Source organism: Triticum aestivum, chromosome 3B (genome assembly GCF_018294505.1).
Source record: "Triticum aestivum cultivar Chinese Spring chromosome 3B, IWGSC CS RefSeq v2.1, whole genome shotgun sequence".
Classification (NCBI taxonomy): domain Eukaryota; kingdom Viridiplantae; phylum Streptophyta; class Magnoliopsida; order Poales; family Poaceae; genus Triticum; species Triticum aestivum.
In genome coordinates, this window is record NC_057801.1 from 512,477,046 (window position 1) to 512,495,169 (window position 18,124).

Consider the following 18,124-nt stretch of genomic DNA (forward strand, 5'->3'; position numbering starts at 1 on the left):
CGGTAAGACACATCATAGATCGCACCATATCTAATAAAGTACGGTTATGACGTTCGGACACACCATTACATTGTGGTGTTCTAGGTGGCATGAGTAGTGAAACTATTTCACATTGTTTTTAACTGAAGGCCAAACTCGTAACTCAAATACTCTTCTCTACGATCAGATCGTAGAAACTTTATTTTCTTGTTACGATGATTTTTCACTTTACTCTGAAATTCTTTGAACTTTTCAAATGTTTCAGACTTATGTTTCATCAAGTAGATATATCCATATCTGCTCAAATCATCTGTGAAGGTGAGAAAATAACGATATCCGCCTCGAGCCTCAATATTCATTGGACCACATACATCGGTATGTATGATTTCCAACAAATCTGTTGCTCTCTCCACAGTACCGGAGAACGGTGTTTTAGTCATCTTGCCCATGAGGCACGGTTCGCAAGTACCAAGTGATTCATAATCAAGTGGTTCCAAAAGTCCATCAGTATGGAGTTTCTTCATGCGCTTTACACCGATATGACCTAAACGACAGTGCCACAAATAAGTTGCACTTTCATTATCAACTCTGCATCTTTTGGTTTCAATATTATGATTATGTGTATCACTATGATCGAGATCCAACGAACTATTTTCATTGGGTGTGTAACCATATAAGGTTTCATTCATGTAAACAGAACAACAATTTATTCTCTTACTTCAATGAATAACCGTATTACAATAAACATGATCAAATCATATTCATGCTCAACGCCAACACCAAATAACACTTATTCAGGTTCAACACTAATCCCGAAAGTATAGGGAGTGTGCGACGATGATCATATCAATCTTGGAACCACTTCCAACATACATCGTCACTTCACCCTTAACTAGTCTCTGTTTATTCTGCAACTCCCGTTTCGAGTTACTAATCTTAGCAACTGAACTAGTATCAAATACTTAGGGTTTGCTATAAACACTAGTAAAGTACACATCAATAACATGTATATCAAATATACTTATGTTCACTTTGCCATCCTTCTTATCCGCCAATCACTTGGGGTGATTCCGCTTCCAGTGACCAGTCCCTTTGCAGTAGAAGCACTTAGTCTCAGGCTTAGGACCAGACTTGGGCTTCTTCACTTGAGCAGCAACTTGCTTGCTGTTCTTCTTGAAGTTCCCCTTCTTCCCTTTGCCCTTTTCTTGAAACTAGTGGTCTTATCAACCATCAACACTTGATGCTTTTCTTGATTTCTACCTTCATCGATTTCATCATCACGAAGAGCTTGGGAATTGTTTCCGTTATCCCTTGCATATTATAGTTCATCACGAAGTTCTACTAACTTGGTGATGGTGACTAGAGAATTCTGTCAATCACTATCTTATCTGGAAGATTAACTCCCACTTGATTCAAGCGATTGTAGTACTCAGACAATCTGAGCACTTGCTCACTAGTTGAGCGATTCTCCTCCATCTTTTAGCTATAGAACTTGTTGGAGACTTCATATCTCTCAACTCGGGTATTTGCTTGAAATATTAACTTCAACTCCTGGAACATCTCATATGCTCCATGACGTTCAAAAACGTCTTTGAAGTCCCGATTCTAAGCCGTTAAGCATGGTGCACTAAACTATCAAGTAGTCATCATATTGAGCTAGCCAAACGTTCATAATGTCTGCATCTGCTCCTGCAATAGGTCCGTCACCTAGCGGTGCATTAAGGACATAATTCTTCTGTGCAGCAATGAGGATTAACCTCAGATCGTGGATCAAATCCGCGACATTGCTACTAACATTTTTCAACACAGTTTTCTCTAGGAACATATCAAAATAAACATATGAAAGCAACAACGCGAGCTATTGATCTACAACATAGATTTGCAAATACTACCAGGACTAAGTTCATGATAAATTTAAGTTCAATTAATCATATTACTTTAGAACTCCCACTTAGACAGACATCTCTCTAGTCATCTAAGTGATCACGTGATCCAAATCAACTAAACCATGTTCGATCATCACGTGAGATGGAGTAGTTTCAATGGTGAACATCGCTATGTTGATCATATCTACTATATGATTCACGCTCGACCTTTCGGTCTCCGTGTTCCGAGGCCATATCTGTATATGCTAGGCTCGTCAAGTATAACCTGAGTATTCTGCGTGTGCAAAAACTGGCTTGCACCCGTTGTAGATGGACGTAGAGCTTATCACACCCGATCATCACGTGGTGTCTGGGCACGACGAACTTTGGCAACGGTGCATACTCAGGGAGAACACTTCTTGATAATTTAGTGAGAGATCATCTTATAATGCTACCGTCAATCAAAGCAAGATAAGATGCATAAAAAGATAAACATCACATGCAATCAATATAAGTGATATGATATGGCCATCATCATCTTGTGCCTGTGATCTCCATCTCCGAAGCACCGTCATGATCACCATCGTCACCGGCGCGACACCTTGATCTCCATCGTAGCATCGTTGTCGTCTCGCCAATCTTATGCTTCCACGACTATCACTACCGTTTAGTAATAAAGTAAAGCATTACATCGCGATTGCATTGCATACAATAAAGCGACAACCATATGGCTCCTGCCAGTTGCCGATAACTCGGTTACAAAACATGATCATCTCATACAATAAAATTCAGCATCATGCCTTGACCATATCACATCACAACATGCCCTGCAAAAACAAGTTAGACGTCCTCTACTTTGTTGTTGCATGTTTTACGTGGCTGCTACGGGCTTAAGTAAGAACCAATCTCACCTACGCATCAAAACCACAACGATAGTTTGTCAAATAGACTCCGTTTTAACCTTCGCAAGGACCGGGCGTAGCCATACTTGGTTCAACTAAAGTTGGAGAGGCAGTCGCCCGCAAGCCATCTCTGTGCAAAGCACGTCGAGGGAACCGGTCTCGCGTAAGCGTACGCGTAAGGTTGGTCCGGGTCGTCTCGTCCAACAATACCGCCAAACCAAAGTATGACATGCTGGTAGGCAGTATGACTTGTATCGTCCACAACTTGCTTGTGTTCTACTCGTGCATATAACATCAACATCAATAACCTAGGCTCGGATGCCACTGTTGGGTTTCGTAGTAATTTCAAAAAATTTCCTATGCACACGCAAGATCATGTGATGCATAGCAACGAGGGGAGAGTATTGTCTACGTACCCTACGCAGACCGACTGCGGAAGCGATGACACGACGTAGAGGAAGTAGTCGTACGTCTTCACGATCCAACCGATCAAGCACCGAAACTACGGCACCTCCGAGTTTGAGCACACGTTCAGCTCGATGACGATCCCCGGACTCCGATCCAGCAAAGTGTCGGGGAAGAGTTCCGTCAGCACGACGGCGTGGTGACGATCTTGATGAACTACAGCAGCAGGGCTTCGCCTAAACTCCGCTACAGTATTATCGAGGAATATGGTGGCAGGGGGCACCGCACACGGCTAAGGAATCGATCACGTGGATCAACTTGTGGTGCCTCTACCTCAGTATATAAAGGAGCCAAGGGGGGAGGAGGCGCCGGCCAGGAGGAGGTGGCGCAGGAGGAGTCCTACTCCTACCGGGAGTAGGACTCCCCTCCAATCCTATTCCAACTAGGAATCCCCAAAGGGGGAAAGAGGAGAAGGGTGGCCGGCCACCTCTCCTAGTCCTAATAGGACTAGGGGAAGGGGGGGGGGGCGCAGCCCTGGTGGGCAGCCCTTTCACCTTTCCACTAAGGCCCATGAAGGCCCATATGGCTCCCGGGGGGTTCCGGTAACCTCCCGGTAACCCGGTAAAATCCCGATTTCATCCGGAACACTTCCGATGTCCAAACATAGGCTTCCAATATATCAATCTTTATGTCTCGACCATTTCGAGACTCCTCGTCATGTCCGTGATCACATCCGGGACTCCGAACAACCTTCGGTACATCAAAATGTATAAACTCATAATATAACTGTCATCGTAACCTTAAGCGTGCGGACCCTACAGGTTCGAGAACAATGTAGACATGACCGAGACATGTCTATGGTCAATAACCAATAGCGGGACCTGGATGCCCATATTGGCTCCTACATATTCTATGAAGATCTTTATCGGTCAGACCGCATAACAACATACGTTGTTCCCTTCGTCATCGGTATGTTACTTGCCCGAGATTCGATCGTCGGTATCCAATACCTAGTTCAATCTCGTTACTGGCAAGTCTCTTTACTCGTTCCGTAATACATCATCTCACAACTAACATATTAGTTGCAGTGCTTGCAAGGCTTATGTGATGTGCATTACCGAGAGGGCCCAGAGATACCTCTCCGACAATCGGAGTGACAAATCCTAATCTCGAAATACGCCAACCCAACATCGACCATTGGAGACACCTATAGTACTCCTTTATAATCACCCAGTTACGTTGTGACGTTTGGTAGTACCCAAAGTGTTCCTCCGGTAAACGGGAGTTGCATAATCTCATAGTCATAGGAACATGTATAAGTCATGAAGAAAGCAATAGCAACATACTAAACGATCGGGTGCTAAGCTAATGGAATGGGTCATGTCAATCAGATCATTCTACTAATGATGTGACCTCGTTAATCAAATAACAACTCATTGTTCATGGTTAGGAAACATAACCATCTTTGATTAACGAGCTAGTCAAGTAGAGGCATACTAGTGACACTCTATTTGTTTATGTATTCACACATGTATTATGTTTCCGGTTAATACAATTATAGCATGAATAATAAACATTTATCATAAAATAAGGAAATAAATAATAACTTTATTATTGCCTCTAGGGCATATTTCCTTCAGGATGCACCGGCGAAGTTTGCACCAACTCTCAAGGTGAGAAAGGGCAATGCACGGTACCGAAGAGGCTAGCAATGATGGGAAGGTAAAAGTGCGTATAATCCATGGACCCAACATTAGTCAAAAGAACTCATATACTTATTGCAAAAATTTAGAAGTTACCAAAAATCAAGTACTACACGCATGCTCCTAGGGGGATAGATTGGTAGGAAAAGACCATCGCTCGTCCCCGACCGCCACTCATAAGGATGCACAAGCCAGGTACACTTCATGTTTCAAATTTGTTACACAACTTTAACCATACGTGCATGCTACGGGACTTGCTAACTTCAACACAAGCATTATTTAATTCATAATCACCCAACTAGCATGACTTTAATATCACTACCTCCATATCTCAAAACAATTATCAAGTATCAAATTGATCATAGCATCCAATTCACTTCCTATGTTAGTTTTTATTATACCCAACTTGGATGCCTACCATTCTAGGACCAATTTTGTAACCATAGCAAATACCATGCTGTTCTAAAAGACTCTCAAAATAATATAAGTGAAGCATGAGAGACTAGCAATTTCTACAAAGATAAGTCACCACCGTGCTCTAAAAGATATAAGTGAAGTACTAGAGCAAAAACTATCAAGCTCAAAAGATATAAGTGAAGCACAAAGCATATTCTAGCAAATTATAATCAAGTAGGCTTCTCCCAAAAGGTGTGCACAGCAAGGATGATTGTGGTAAACTAAAAATCAAAGACTAATATAATACACGATGCTCCAAGCAAAACACATATCATGTGGCGAATAAAAATATAGCTCTAAGTAAAGTTACCAATGAACGAAGACGAAAGAGGGGATGCCTTCCCGGGGCATCCCCAAGCTTAGGCTTTTGGCTATCCTTGAATATCTTGGGTGCCTTGGGCATCCCCAATCTTAGGCTCTTGCCACTCCTTATTCCATAGTCCATAAAAGCTTTACCCAAAACTTGAAAACTTCACAACACAAAACTCAACAGGAAATCTTATAAGCTCCATTAGTGAAAGAAAACAAAACCACCACATAAGGTACTGTAATGAACTCATTCTTTATTTATTTTGGTGTTAAACCTACTGTATTCCAACTTCTCTATGGTTTATAAACTATTTTACTAGCCATAGATGCATCAAAATAAGCAAACAACACACGAAAAATAGAATCTGTCAAAAACAGAACAGTTTGTAGCAATCTGTAACTAACGCAAACTTCTGGAACTCTAAAAATCCTACCAAAATAGGAAGTCCTGGACAATTTGTCTATTGATCGGCAGCAGAAAGAATCAATGAAAAAGCACTTTTCTGTGATTTAACAAAATTAAATTGGTGAGTGCAAAGTTTTTGTTTTTCAGCAGAATCAAATCAACTATCATCATAGGTTATCCTATAGGTTCTACTTGGCACAAACACTAATTAAAAGATAAAAACACATCTAAACAGAAAGTATAAGCAAAATTTATTACTAAACAGGAACAAAAACAAAGAACACAAAGAAAAATTGGGTTGCCTCCCAACTAGCGCTATCGTTTAACGCCCCTAACTAGGCATAAAAGCGAAGATAGATCTAACGAGTGCCATCTTTGGCACTAAATTCATAAGTAGCCCGCATGATAGATTCATAAGGTAATTTAACTTTCTTTCTTGGAAAGTAATCCATGCCTTTCTTTAATGGAAATTGGAATATAATATTCCCTTCCTTCATATCAATAATCGCTCCAATCGTTCTAAGGAAAGGTCTACCAAGAATAATAGGGCATGAAAGATTGCAATCTATATCAAGAACGATAAAATCTACGGGCACCAAATTTCTATTTGCAACAATGAGAACATCATTGATCCTTCCCATTGGCTTTTTAATGGTACAATCCGCAAGGTGCAAATTTAAAGAGCAATCATCAAGATCATGGAAACCTAGAATATCACATAAAGTTTTCGGAATCGTGGAAACACTAGCACCCAAATCACACAAAGCAAAACACTCATGATCTTTAATTCTAATCTTTATAGTAGGTTCCCACTCACCATTAAGTTTTCTAGGTATAGAAACTTCCAAATTAAGTTTTTCATCATAAGATTGCAACAAGGCATCAACGATATGTTTGGTAAAAGCTTTATTTTAACTATAAGCATGAGGAGAATTAACAACGGATTGCAACAAGGAAATACAAACTTCTAAAGAACAATTATCATAATCAAAATCCTTGAAATCTGAGATAGTGCGTTCAATACTATTTAAAGTCATGACCTCTCCAATCCCACTTTTACCAAATTTAGCATCAAGATCTAAAAACTCCGATTTTTTGGGACGCCTTCTAGGTAAAGTTGACTCATCATCAGTCGCATAATTATCAAGATTCATATTGCAAAACATAGATCTAATAGGAGACGCATCAATAACTTTAAGATCCTCATCATTATTTTCATGAAAACTAGAATAACACGCTTTTATAAAGCTATCTCTTTTAGCACGCTAGCGGTTCTTTCCTTACACTCATCAATGGAAATTATCATTACTTTGAGAGACTCATTGATATCATGCTTAGGAGGAAAAGATATATTTTTAAGAGAATCAACATCAAGCGAAAGTCTATCAATGTTCCTAGCCAAATCATCAACTTTGAGCAATTTTTCTTCAAGCAAAGCATTGAAATTCTTTTGAGAAATCATAAATTATTTCACAGTATTCTCAAAATCAGAGGGCATCTTATTAAAATTATCGTAAGAATTATTGTAGGAATTTCCGTAATTATTAGAAGAATTACCAGGGAACGGTCTAGCATTAGAGTTTCCTCTATAAGAATTATTTCCAAAACTATTCCTACCAACAAAATTCACAGCCATAGATTCAGTATTATTCTCAATCAAAGTAGACAAAGGCATATCATTGGGATCAAGAGGAGTATTCTTAGTAGCAAACAACTTCATAAGTTCATCCATCTTTCCACTCAAAACATTGATTTCTTCTATAGCATGCACTTTTTTTACTAGAAGATCTTTCAGTGTGCCATTGAGAATAATTAGCCATAATATTATCAAGAAGTTTTGTAGCATCTCTTAACGTGATTTCCATAAACGTGCCTCCCGCGGCCGAATCTAAGAGATTTCTAGAAGCAAAGTTCAAACCGACATAATTTTTTTGTATGATCATCCATAAATTCAAACCATGAGTAGGGCAATTGCGAATCATCAATTTCATTATTTCCCAAGATTGGGCAACATGCTCATGATCATGTTTAAAATTCATAATATCGTTCCTAAGAGTAATGATCTTAGCGAGAGGAAAATACTTAGAGATAAAAGCATCTTTACACTTGTTCCAAGAATCAATACTATTTTTAGGCAAAGACGAAAACCAAACTTTAGCACGATCTCTAAGTGAAAACGGAAATAACTTCAATTTAACAATATTGTTATCCGTATCTTTCTTTTTTTGCATATCACACAAATCAACAAAGTTGTTTAGATGAGTAGCGACATCTTCACTAGGAAGGCCGGCGAATTGATCTTTCATAACAAGATTCAGCAAGGCAGCGATGATTTCACAAGACTCAACATCATTGAGAGGAGCAATCGGAGTACTAAGGAAATCATTATTATTGGTATTCAAGAAATCACACAATTTGGTATTATCTTGTGCCATGGTAACAAGTAATCCAACACACAAGCAAACAGAAAAAGGCAATCAAAAAAGAGAGAGGAGGAGATTGGGAAAGAGAGGGCAAATAAAATGGCAAAGTGAAATGGGGGAGAGGAAAACGAGAGTCAAATGGCAAATAATGTAAATGCGAGGGAGATGAGTTTGTGATGGGTACTTGGTATGTCTTGACTTGAGCGAAGACCTCCCCGGCAACGGCGCCAGAAATCCTTCTTGCTACGTCTTGAGCTTGCATTGGTTTTCCTTGAAGAGGAAAGGGTGATGCAGCAGAGTAGCGTAAGTATTTCCCTCAGTTTTTGAGAACCAAGGTATCAATCCAGTAGGAGGCTCCTCAAAAGTCCCACGCACCTACACAAACAAATAAAGAACTCGCAACCAACGCAATAAAGGGGTTGTCAATCCCTTCACGGCCACTTGCGAAAGTGAGATCTGATAGAGATAGTATGATAAGATAAATATATTTTTGGTATTTTATAATATAGATGCAAAAAGTAAACATGCAAATAAAAGTATATTGGAAGCAAATATGATAAGAGATAGACCCAGGGGTCATAGGTTTCACTAGAGGCTTCTCTCGAGATAGCATAAGTATTACGATGGGTGAACAAATTACTGTCGAGCAATTGATAGAAAAGCGAATAATTATAAGATTATCTAGGCATGATCATGTATATAGGCATCACGTCCGCAACAAGTAGACCGACTCCTGCCTGCATCTACTACTATTACTCCACACATCGACCGACTCCTGCCTGCATCTAGAGTATTAAGTTCACAAAGAACAGAGTAACACATTAAGCAAGATGACATGATGTAGAGGGATAAACTCATGCAATATGATATAGACCCCATCTTTTTATCCTCGATGGCAACAATACAATACGTGCCTTGCAACCCTTTTTGTCACTCAGTAAGGACACCGCAAGATTGAACCCAAAGCTAAGCACTTCTCCCATGGCAAGAAAGATCAATCTAGTAGGCCAAACCAAACTGATAATTCGAAGAGACTTGCAAAGATAACTCAATCATACATAAAAGAATTCAGAGAAGATTCAAATATTATTCATAGATAAACTTGATCATAAACCCACAATTCATCGGATCTCGATAAACACACCGCAAAAAGAGATTACATCGAATAGATCTCCACAAGAGAGGGGGAGAACATTGTATTGAGATCCAAAAAGAGAGAAGAAGCCATCTAGATAATAACTATGGACCCGTAGGTCTGTGGTAAACTACCCACAACTCATCGGAGGGGCAAGGATGTTGATGTAGAGGCCCTTCATGGTCGATTCCCCCTCCGGCAGAGTGCCGGCGAAGGCTCCAAGATGAGATCTCGCGGATACAGAAGGTTACGGTGGTGGAAATTGTATTTCGTCTGCTCCCTGGATGTTTTTGGGGTACGTAGGCTTATATAGGAGGAAGAAGTACGTCGGTGGACGCCCGAGGGGCCCACAAGACAGGGGGCGTGCCCTATAGGGGGGGCTCCTATCTCGTGGCCGCCTCGGCTGCTTCTTGACTTACACTCCAAGTCCTCTGGATCACGTTCATTCCAAAAATCACGCTCCCAAAGGTTTCATTCTGTTTGGACTCCGTTTGATATTCCTTTTCTTTGAAATACTGAAATAGGCAAAAAAACAACAATACGGGCTGGGCCTCCGGTTAGTAGGTTAGTCCCAAAAATGATATAAATGTGTAAAATAAAGCCCATAAACATCCAAAAGGGGTAATATAATAGCATGGAACAATAAAAAATTATAGATACATTGGAGACGTATCAAGGGCTGCCGGACAACCCAGGGATTTAAGGAGGCTTTGAGGGTCCGGTTGGGTCAACTCTTTGCTACTTTTTGCTTTTCTCTCATGTCCGGTCAGTGGTCCCCGCGCCCACCCGCTCAATTTGAGGAGTCCGACTGTAGATGCTCTAACACACTCGAAAGGAATGTGCCATTCTGGGGAATAATTTTCACGACAGAACAAACTAGCTGACCAACAAACAAATAAAAATAGCATGATCAGTTTATCTATCTTTTTTGCGGGTGACGGTGGATCAGTTTAACTATCGATAAGAAATGCGAAATGCTATCTGCAATAGTACTTCACAACACATAACACCTTTAAGATTTTCAAATTTGCTATGCCATAATAGTACAATATTGTCTACATAGCACATTCTTTTATCGAGAGAAATTTTCGATCTATTCATAATCAATCATGTTAGCCTTTTTCCTAAAAAAATCATGGTAGTACAGAGAACACTAAAGGTAATAAAAATAACAACCAGGTCTATGGACCACCTAGCGAGGACTACAAGCACTAGAACGAGCCGAAGGCACTCCACCACCATCACCCCCCCATCATCAGAGCCAGGCAAAATTTATTGTAGTAGATAGTCGGGAGATCGTCATGCTAAGACCCTAAAGGACGATCACACCAGAGCAGCAACCATCGCAGACGAAGAGAGTCGTAGATGGGAAAGGTCAAACCTGCAACCACACAAATGAAGACGAAAAAAGATGGATCCAAATAGATCCACTGAAGACCAGCACCGACTGAATCCCATGAGATCCGACGGAGACACACCTCTATACGTTGTCCGATGACACTGTACACACCATCGGTATGGGGATCAGACGTGGGAGACATTATTCGTACCGGGACATCATCGTACCACCGCCCCACAACCCCAACCAAGAGGTTGAACCTAACAAAAGCAAGAACCGGCCCTTCCACCGACGGGGGGGGGGGGGGGAATCCTCCACACCTCCACGACTGAAAGACCATCCAAGGCGGGGCGGACCAACGGCAACACATCGGCGGGAGGAGGAAGAAGACTTTTCTTGAGGAGGAAAGACAACCATGTATGGGGGACAATAATGGGCGTATAAGCAACACATTAACGAGTACTTTGTGTGAAAACGGTATGAAATGTGGCCAAGAATAGATTTCGTCATGATCAAATTTAGGGTTTGTCCTCAAATTCAGAGAGAGGAGTGGTCTGCTCCTTCAGCCCCTTGCTCTTGCAGACATCGACTACACATCAATTGCGTTTGCATTTTTTCCCATGCTCTTATGTTTTTTGTAAGTTTACTGCTGCAAACTTGCAATAGTAAGCTTAAAAGTTCGCAACTAAAATTGGATTTTTTATAACAGGTCTATTCAACTCCCTCTAGATATATCCCTTGATCCTACAGTGACACATTGCCAAGCTAGGGGTGAGTTAGAAGGAGTATGGGTTCGGGGTCACCCGAACCGGTTTCAACTAGGCTTTGGCAATCCCATATGTGCGAAGGCTGATGCGTCAAATGTAAGGTTAATGAAATCGAGATTTTTGATGTTGCGTATGGTGTTTCGACAAGCTGCAAGTTTTTATGGTGGTTGTTATATACAGATGAGCCATATGTGGCAACTATTCTGGACATCTGCTGCGCATGGTTGACTTTTTTATCTTGCAAATGTATTTATCCGTTGTTGTCCATGTTGATTTGTTGCACGTGCTTGTCTTTCATGTCACTTGTCTTGCGACCCGCTTTTTTTTTTTGTTGCGACGAATGTGTATTTGTGGCGTGCCGAGGATTTTGGTTTTGTGTGGTATGTTCAAATGTCACCGGGATTTTTGGCAGGGTCATGAGAGAAAATATTGCAACAATACCGCATACATATAACGATAGCGTTGCTGACAGGTGCAACATTGGGAATCTATGGACTTAAGTAAGAGTTGGCATGTGGAGTTGTCTAGAGCTGTAGAGTTGATTGTAGTTACTTGAAGATGAAACTTTTCATTTATGAATTTCAGGACTTGCACGAAGTTGAATGCAATTGCTTGAAGCTATCATTTCATGATATGAGTGTATTCACAACAACCACAATTTAAGTGGGCTCCATCCTTGCATGAAAAGTAACTCCAATACCAACATATCTTGCAACCATTAGTTGTCGAGTAGGCCGATCCGCGCTCAAGAAATATTGTGGATATCATTTCCTCTAAATGACCCTTTTCTAAGCAAGTTGCTTCACCAACCTCTCCAAAAACTTATACCCACATATGGCTTTTTAAAATTGTGTCAAACTGTTTGGCATGTCTAATACAGATAGTGACGATTCGGCATCTCTTTGAGGGGTAAGTGGTGTGCTTATAATACTTAAAAAGGGCTATTCAGGGATAAGAATACATATTGTGGGGGGTTCCTGAGACATGTGACAAATGCACAAAATAAATTTGCTCGATGGCCCTAAATAAGGATCCAGTTGACAAATTAATAATGGTAAACTGTAGGGTGGCTCGCCAAAACCTGCCCCTTTCTCATCTCAGCGCGTCATCCTCACCGAAGCATTTCGTCGAGCGAGGGCCGCGCGCCGCCCAAAACCCCACACCCCAAATCAAAACCCTACGCTCCGCCGCCGCGCCATGCTCCACTCCGGCCTCTCCAAGTCCCAGCCCATACCGCTCCTCGCGGGAGCGTCTTCGCCTCGCCGCGCCCTCCTCGCCGGTCTCCTCCGCGCCGGGTACTTCTCTAAGTCCGCTACCTCCTCACCTGCGCTTCGTCCGTCCGCCACCCGTGCGAGCACTAGGGCGGCGACTACGCCGCGAGATCCCTCGCGCTTCGGCCTGGGACATAGGGTCTCGTTCTCAACTGCACCAGATGGTTCTGATTCGGTCGGCGGCGGCGGGAGGTCGCTCCCTTGGCTAGCAGCGGGGAGCGTCGATAGCGGCGTCCCCACCGCAAGGGCTAGCGCCGGACGCTCCTCCTCGTGGGAGAGCTCCGCTGATAAGTTCTTCTCTAAAGGCGACCAAAGTGCGCGAGTAGAGACATTGGAAGATAGCGTTTCATACAAGGAGGGGGGAATTGGAGGGGAGGAGAATGAACCAATTGACAATCCCAAGTGGGGGCGGATTAAGGATAAGTTCCGGCGCAATGTGGCAAGGGATGAAGGGTCCCGTGACCGTGGTGAGAGGTTTGAAAAGCCGGATGTGAGGCGGTGGAACAAGCAAGAGGACCGTGGTGAGAGGTTTGACAAGCCGGATGTGAGGCGGTGGAGCAAGCAAGAGGACCGTGGTGAGAGGTTTGACAAGCCGGATGTGAGGCGGTGGAACAAGCAAGAGGACCGTGGTGAGAGGTTTGATAAGCCGGATGTGAGGCGGTGGAACAAGCAAGAGGATCGTGGTGAGAGGTTTAGAGGGGAGAGGTTCAACCAGCCAGATGTAAGGCGGTGGAACAAGCAAGAGGACCGGGGCAGGAAGACATGGAAGGAGGTAGGGGAATCGACAGTGCCAAAGATGGTTGGGGAGGGGGTTTACGGCGTTGGGCCGGTACTTGCCGCTCTCACGGCTGGGAGGAGGGAGTTTTATGCATTGTACACACAGGAAGGAATGGATTTGAGCAGGAGCAACAAGAAGAAGAAGGACAAAAGGGGGATTGAGAAGGTGCTGCTGATGGCAGAGACTATTGGGCTTAAAGTTATTGAGGCGTCAAAGCATGACCTCAACATGGTGGTGGATAACCGTCCACATCAAGGTCTGGTGCTTGATGCATCACCCTTGGAAATGGTGAATACTAAGGAGTTGGAACGAGTCAGGGTTCATGGTGGCAAGGCACCAGTCTGGATAGCTTTGGATGAGGTTATGGACCCTCAGAATTTGGGAGCCATAATTAGATCAGCCTACTTCTTTGGTGCGGAGGGTGTTGTCTTGTGCGCTAAGAACTCTGCTCCATTGAGTGGAGTAGTGAGCAAAGCTAGTGCAGGCTCGCTTGAGTTGATTGAGCTGCTTTCGTGTAGGAATATGATGCAGTTTCTGTCTTCATCAGCTGAAAATGGGTGGCGAGTTCTTGGTGGTACCGTCGCTCCAAAAGCTATACCTCTCTCTGAAGTTACCACAGGGGAGCCAACAATTCTGGTGTTGGGCAGTGAAGGCACCGGTCTGAGGCCCCTGGTTGAGCGCTCCTGCACACATTTGGTCAAAATTGCTGGTAATGCTGATGGATTTGTTGTAGAAGAAGAAATAGATGCCACAGATGCAGATATAGGGGAAGAAGGTGATAATTATTCAGGTAATCAAGATATGAAATCATTCCTTGCAGTAGAGAGCTTAAATGTTAGTGTGGCAGCAGGAGTTTTGCTTTATCATCTGGCTGGAAAGAATGTCCACCCTGTAACTGAGAAGCCTAGCATCTCTCCTGTGTAAGGATGTTCCATGTTTCATCCATACCATAGTTACTAATATTTGTTTTCTTGTACTTCCATTAAGGATGGACTTTTGTTTCTGTTGCATGCTTTGAATTTGCTGGTTTGACTAATAATTTATTGCATAGGTGTGAGGGCAACTTCTTTGAGAAATGGCTTATTTCATCAGGCTGAGTCAGATTCTATGCTGCGTTAATATAATAGGCATGTTTGTTTCAAGGCTAACCATGCCACAGCTAACCCTAGTTAATTTGTGGTTTGCCGCAGAAGTGTGGCAAAAATGTCTATGATGTATGGGCCGTATGGATAAAAAAGTGTGGCAAGTCACAGTAGCTAGGAATGTTTTTTAGAAGAAAACACAGTAGCTAGAAACCAAACACACACCTGAAAAACAGTGGCGAGCCTAAGTTAGGTGTGGCAAATTGTGTGCAGGAACAAAACAGCCCCTGGACCTGTCAATTGCAGATACATGATTCCCGAGCATATATTGACACCATCATATCACTTAGTTATTTTGGTGTAATCTGGAACACACATTAAAAGAGGATGGCTACTGCAAGACCATCATTCTGTTGTTATCGTATTTACTTACATATAACAAGCTGTTTGTTGTGTCATTGGAAGTCTGAAACATCTCTCTGCTCAGAGGTGAAATATTCTGCTTGATTGTTAAAGTTCATATCACTGTATCATCATTTGCTTTCAGACTTGATCACCGATCCTGTCGAGTGTTGAAAATTCCAATTGCAATGTAATGTACCTTGAGCCATCAAAGCTATTTATATGTTGGTATATCCGTATATGATTAGGTAGTACTACCTCCGTCCTGGTTTATTGGTCCCCTTCGTATTTTTTGTCAAATTTTGACCTCAGATTTCACTAACAAAATAATAATGCATGTCATAAAAAATTATATCATTTGAAACTATGTTCAAATATAAAATGCATTAATATTTTGTTAGTTAAATCTCTAGTAAAAATTTGGCACAAAATACGAAGGGGACCAATAAACCAGGACGGAGGTAGTACTAGTCAACTGAGACAACACATGTGCAATTGCATTTGCAGTTTTGAACCGTAGCAACAAACTTTCTGCTTCTTTGGTGAACTGATAAATGACCTTACTTAATTGAACACTTCCAGCTGTTTCAGTGGTATCCAGAATTTTTTTCTGATTAGTCTGTTAATCCCAGTTTATTGTAGTATACTCCCTCCGTTCCCAAATATAAGTCTTTTTAGAGATTCCAACAAGTGACTACATATGAAGCAAAATGAGTGAATCTATACTCTAAAATATGTCTACATACATCCGTATGTTGTGGTCCATTTGAAATGTCTAAAAAGACTTATATTTAGGAACGGAGGGAGTATTTAGTAAACTAAACTGACCGACTGACCGTTAATAGTAATCCCTGGAAGGATATCAATCTTCAACAGCGGACCAATTAATTGGGGATGACTATAGTTCTTTGACATGTTATGGTTACCATGCAGATGGACACAACTCTTGGTCTGTTTAGGCGATTGGACAAACATTTATGTAGTATATGCATGGCTGTCCTTTGCATAGCATGTTGTATAATATTGAATTAAGCCTCCATTTCCAGCTCAGGTTCATTCAGTAAAGTTATTTTTGGTGAATTATAGATGTGGTATTGAAATACTTCTTCTTTCTATTATCTCTGGAGATAAGTATGCAAATGGGATAATTCAGCTCCTCGGTCACTTCATTCTGTATTAGTTTATTATCAAGAAAGATTGTACCCAGTCACTGAGTGTTTAGCTATGCTATACTGCTATCTAATGGATACAGGACCAGCAAAGATTCAGTGCAAACCTAAATATCCAAAGCGGTCAATAGTTGGCTGAAGTGACAAACTGACACTTGAAAGTTGTAGGAGATGATTTAGAGTTGAGTGTTCTAATTATGCTGAAGGGCTCATGAAAGATATTCAAAGTCATCTTCAGTTTCTTCATAATATATGCCGCAGGTATTCAACAATCTCAATCATTCAGTCTTTATACTTGACAACCAATTTATGTAGGATGAAGCTCAAATATGCAATTCTTAGTTGCTCCAACCAACCTTTAGTGACATATTAGTTCGACACTCTGTAATTACAGTTGAGAATCACAAGATTAGCATTGATGGAAAATTTGGCATTAACCAGTCTTCTAGGTGAGTGCCGGGAGGTACTGTGTCACAAGAGTATGACTATTGTTTCATATCATTTTGGAAGAACTGTGGATTTATTTATTAGTTTATTACTACAGGAGTACAAGTTGAAAGCTATGAACTAGAGAAAAATGAGATGAAACAGAATGTTCAGCAGAACCACCGGGATTCAGTTTGACCATTTACCGGCTCATGTTTTCTCTTTGGATATATGCTTCGTGTCCTTGTTGCTGTCTAAAGTATTAATTTTAAGCTGCATTTTGATTTCAACAGCATTACAGGTTAGGAAGTTAAAGTAAACTATCATAAATCTTCTTTGGTGCCCATAAATCTGGATTAGTCAGAGGCTGCTCGTTTAACAGATGTTTTTGGTTGTCAGTTGGGGGAAATTCTGTTCACATATTTGAGTCTGCCAGTGAGTACTGCCAGACCTAGGACTGCTGATCTGAACATAAGCTCATTGCTAGTCCTTCCTTTCTGGCTCAGGGTGGCTGTTTGCAACTGCTGAACTCTGCTTTGTCATCCATGCCAATTTATTATTTTTGCAGCCTCCAGCTCCCTCCTGGGATCTTGAAACAGCTCGAGAGAATTCAGAGACAGTGCCATCGGAGGAAAAATCGTCAGGATCCAAAGCCATCTCTGGCTGCTTGGGAGTTAGTCTGTCGCCCCAAGTCGAAAGGAGGTTTGATCCTCAACCCACGTATTCAAAGTGAGGCTCTGCTGTTGAAACATGTCAACAAGTTCTATAACAAACTTGATATCCCCTGGGTACAATTAATTGGAATTCTTACTGTCATGGTATAGTACCTCATGCTACTGCCCTCTGCGATTCTTATTGGTGGAGAGATATCTCCAAATTGATGGATGATTTTCGGACTGTCACTTGGGTTCAGGCCAATATGGGGGGATTCTATTCTTTTTTGGAATGACAGTTGGCAGTGTGGTGGATCAATTCTGCCTATGAATCTTCACCTCCCCTAGGTTATTCTCTCATGCCCTCGCTGATAGTGCTTCTCTTCCTGATGTCCTGGATTGTGTGGATAGTTCTGTTCTTTCCCACCTTCCTCTTTCACATCAAGCTCATTCTGAGTTCCAGACTATGTAAGGCTGGAGGTGCATCATTTTGATAGAGGGCAGAAGGATGTTTGGCATTGGAAGGAAGGCGATCGAATATACAGGGCTAGAAGTTATTATAATTTTCTGCACAAGTCTTTGGTCTACAACCCTTTGCTTACATGGATCTGGAGAAGTTGCTGTATCCTAAAGATCAAGGTGTTTGCCTGGTTG

The 18,124-nt window shown here is 41.7% G+C and overlaps 1 protein-coding gene across 2 annotated transcripts; it reads left to right on the forward strand.

Moving 5' to 3' along the window:
• The first annotated feature begins 12,769 nt into the window (after positions 1-12,769).
• Positions 12,770-14,781, forward strand: LOC123070650 (uncharacterized tRNA/rRNA methyltransferase slr0955). 2 transcript variants are annotated; one of them, XM_044493936.1, is made up of 2 exons: positions 12,770-13,596; positions 13,651-14,781. In XM_044493936.1, the coding sequence occupies exons 1-2, from the start codon at positions 12,887-12,889 to the stop codon at positions 14,660-14,662; spliced, it is 1,722 nt and encodes a 573-aa protein (XP_044349871.1). In that variant the 5' UTR covers positions 12,770-12,886; the 3' UTR covers positions 14,663-14,781. The 2 variants fall into 2 exon arrangements, with proteins under 2 accessions (XP_044349871.1, XP_044349870.1); XM_044493935.1 differs by having other exon boundaries at positions 12,772-14,781.
• Positions 14,782-18,124: the final 3,343 nt, after the last annotated feature.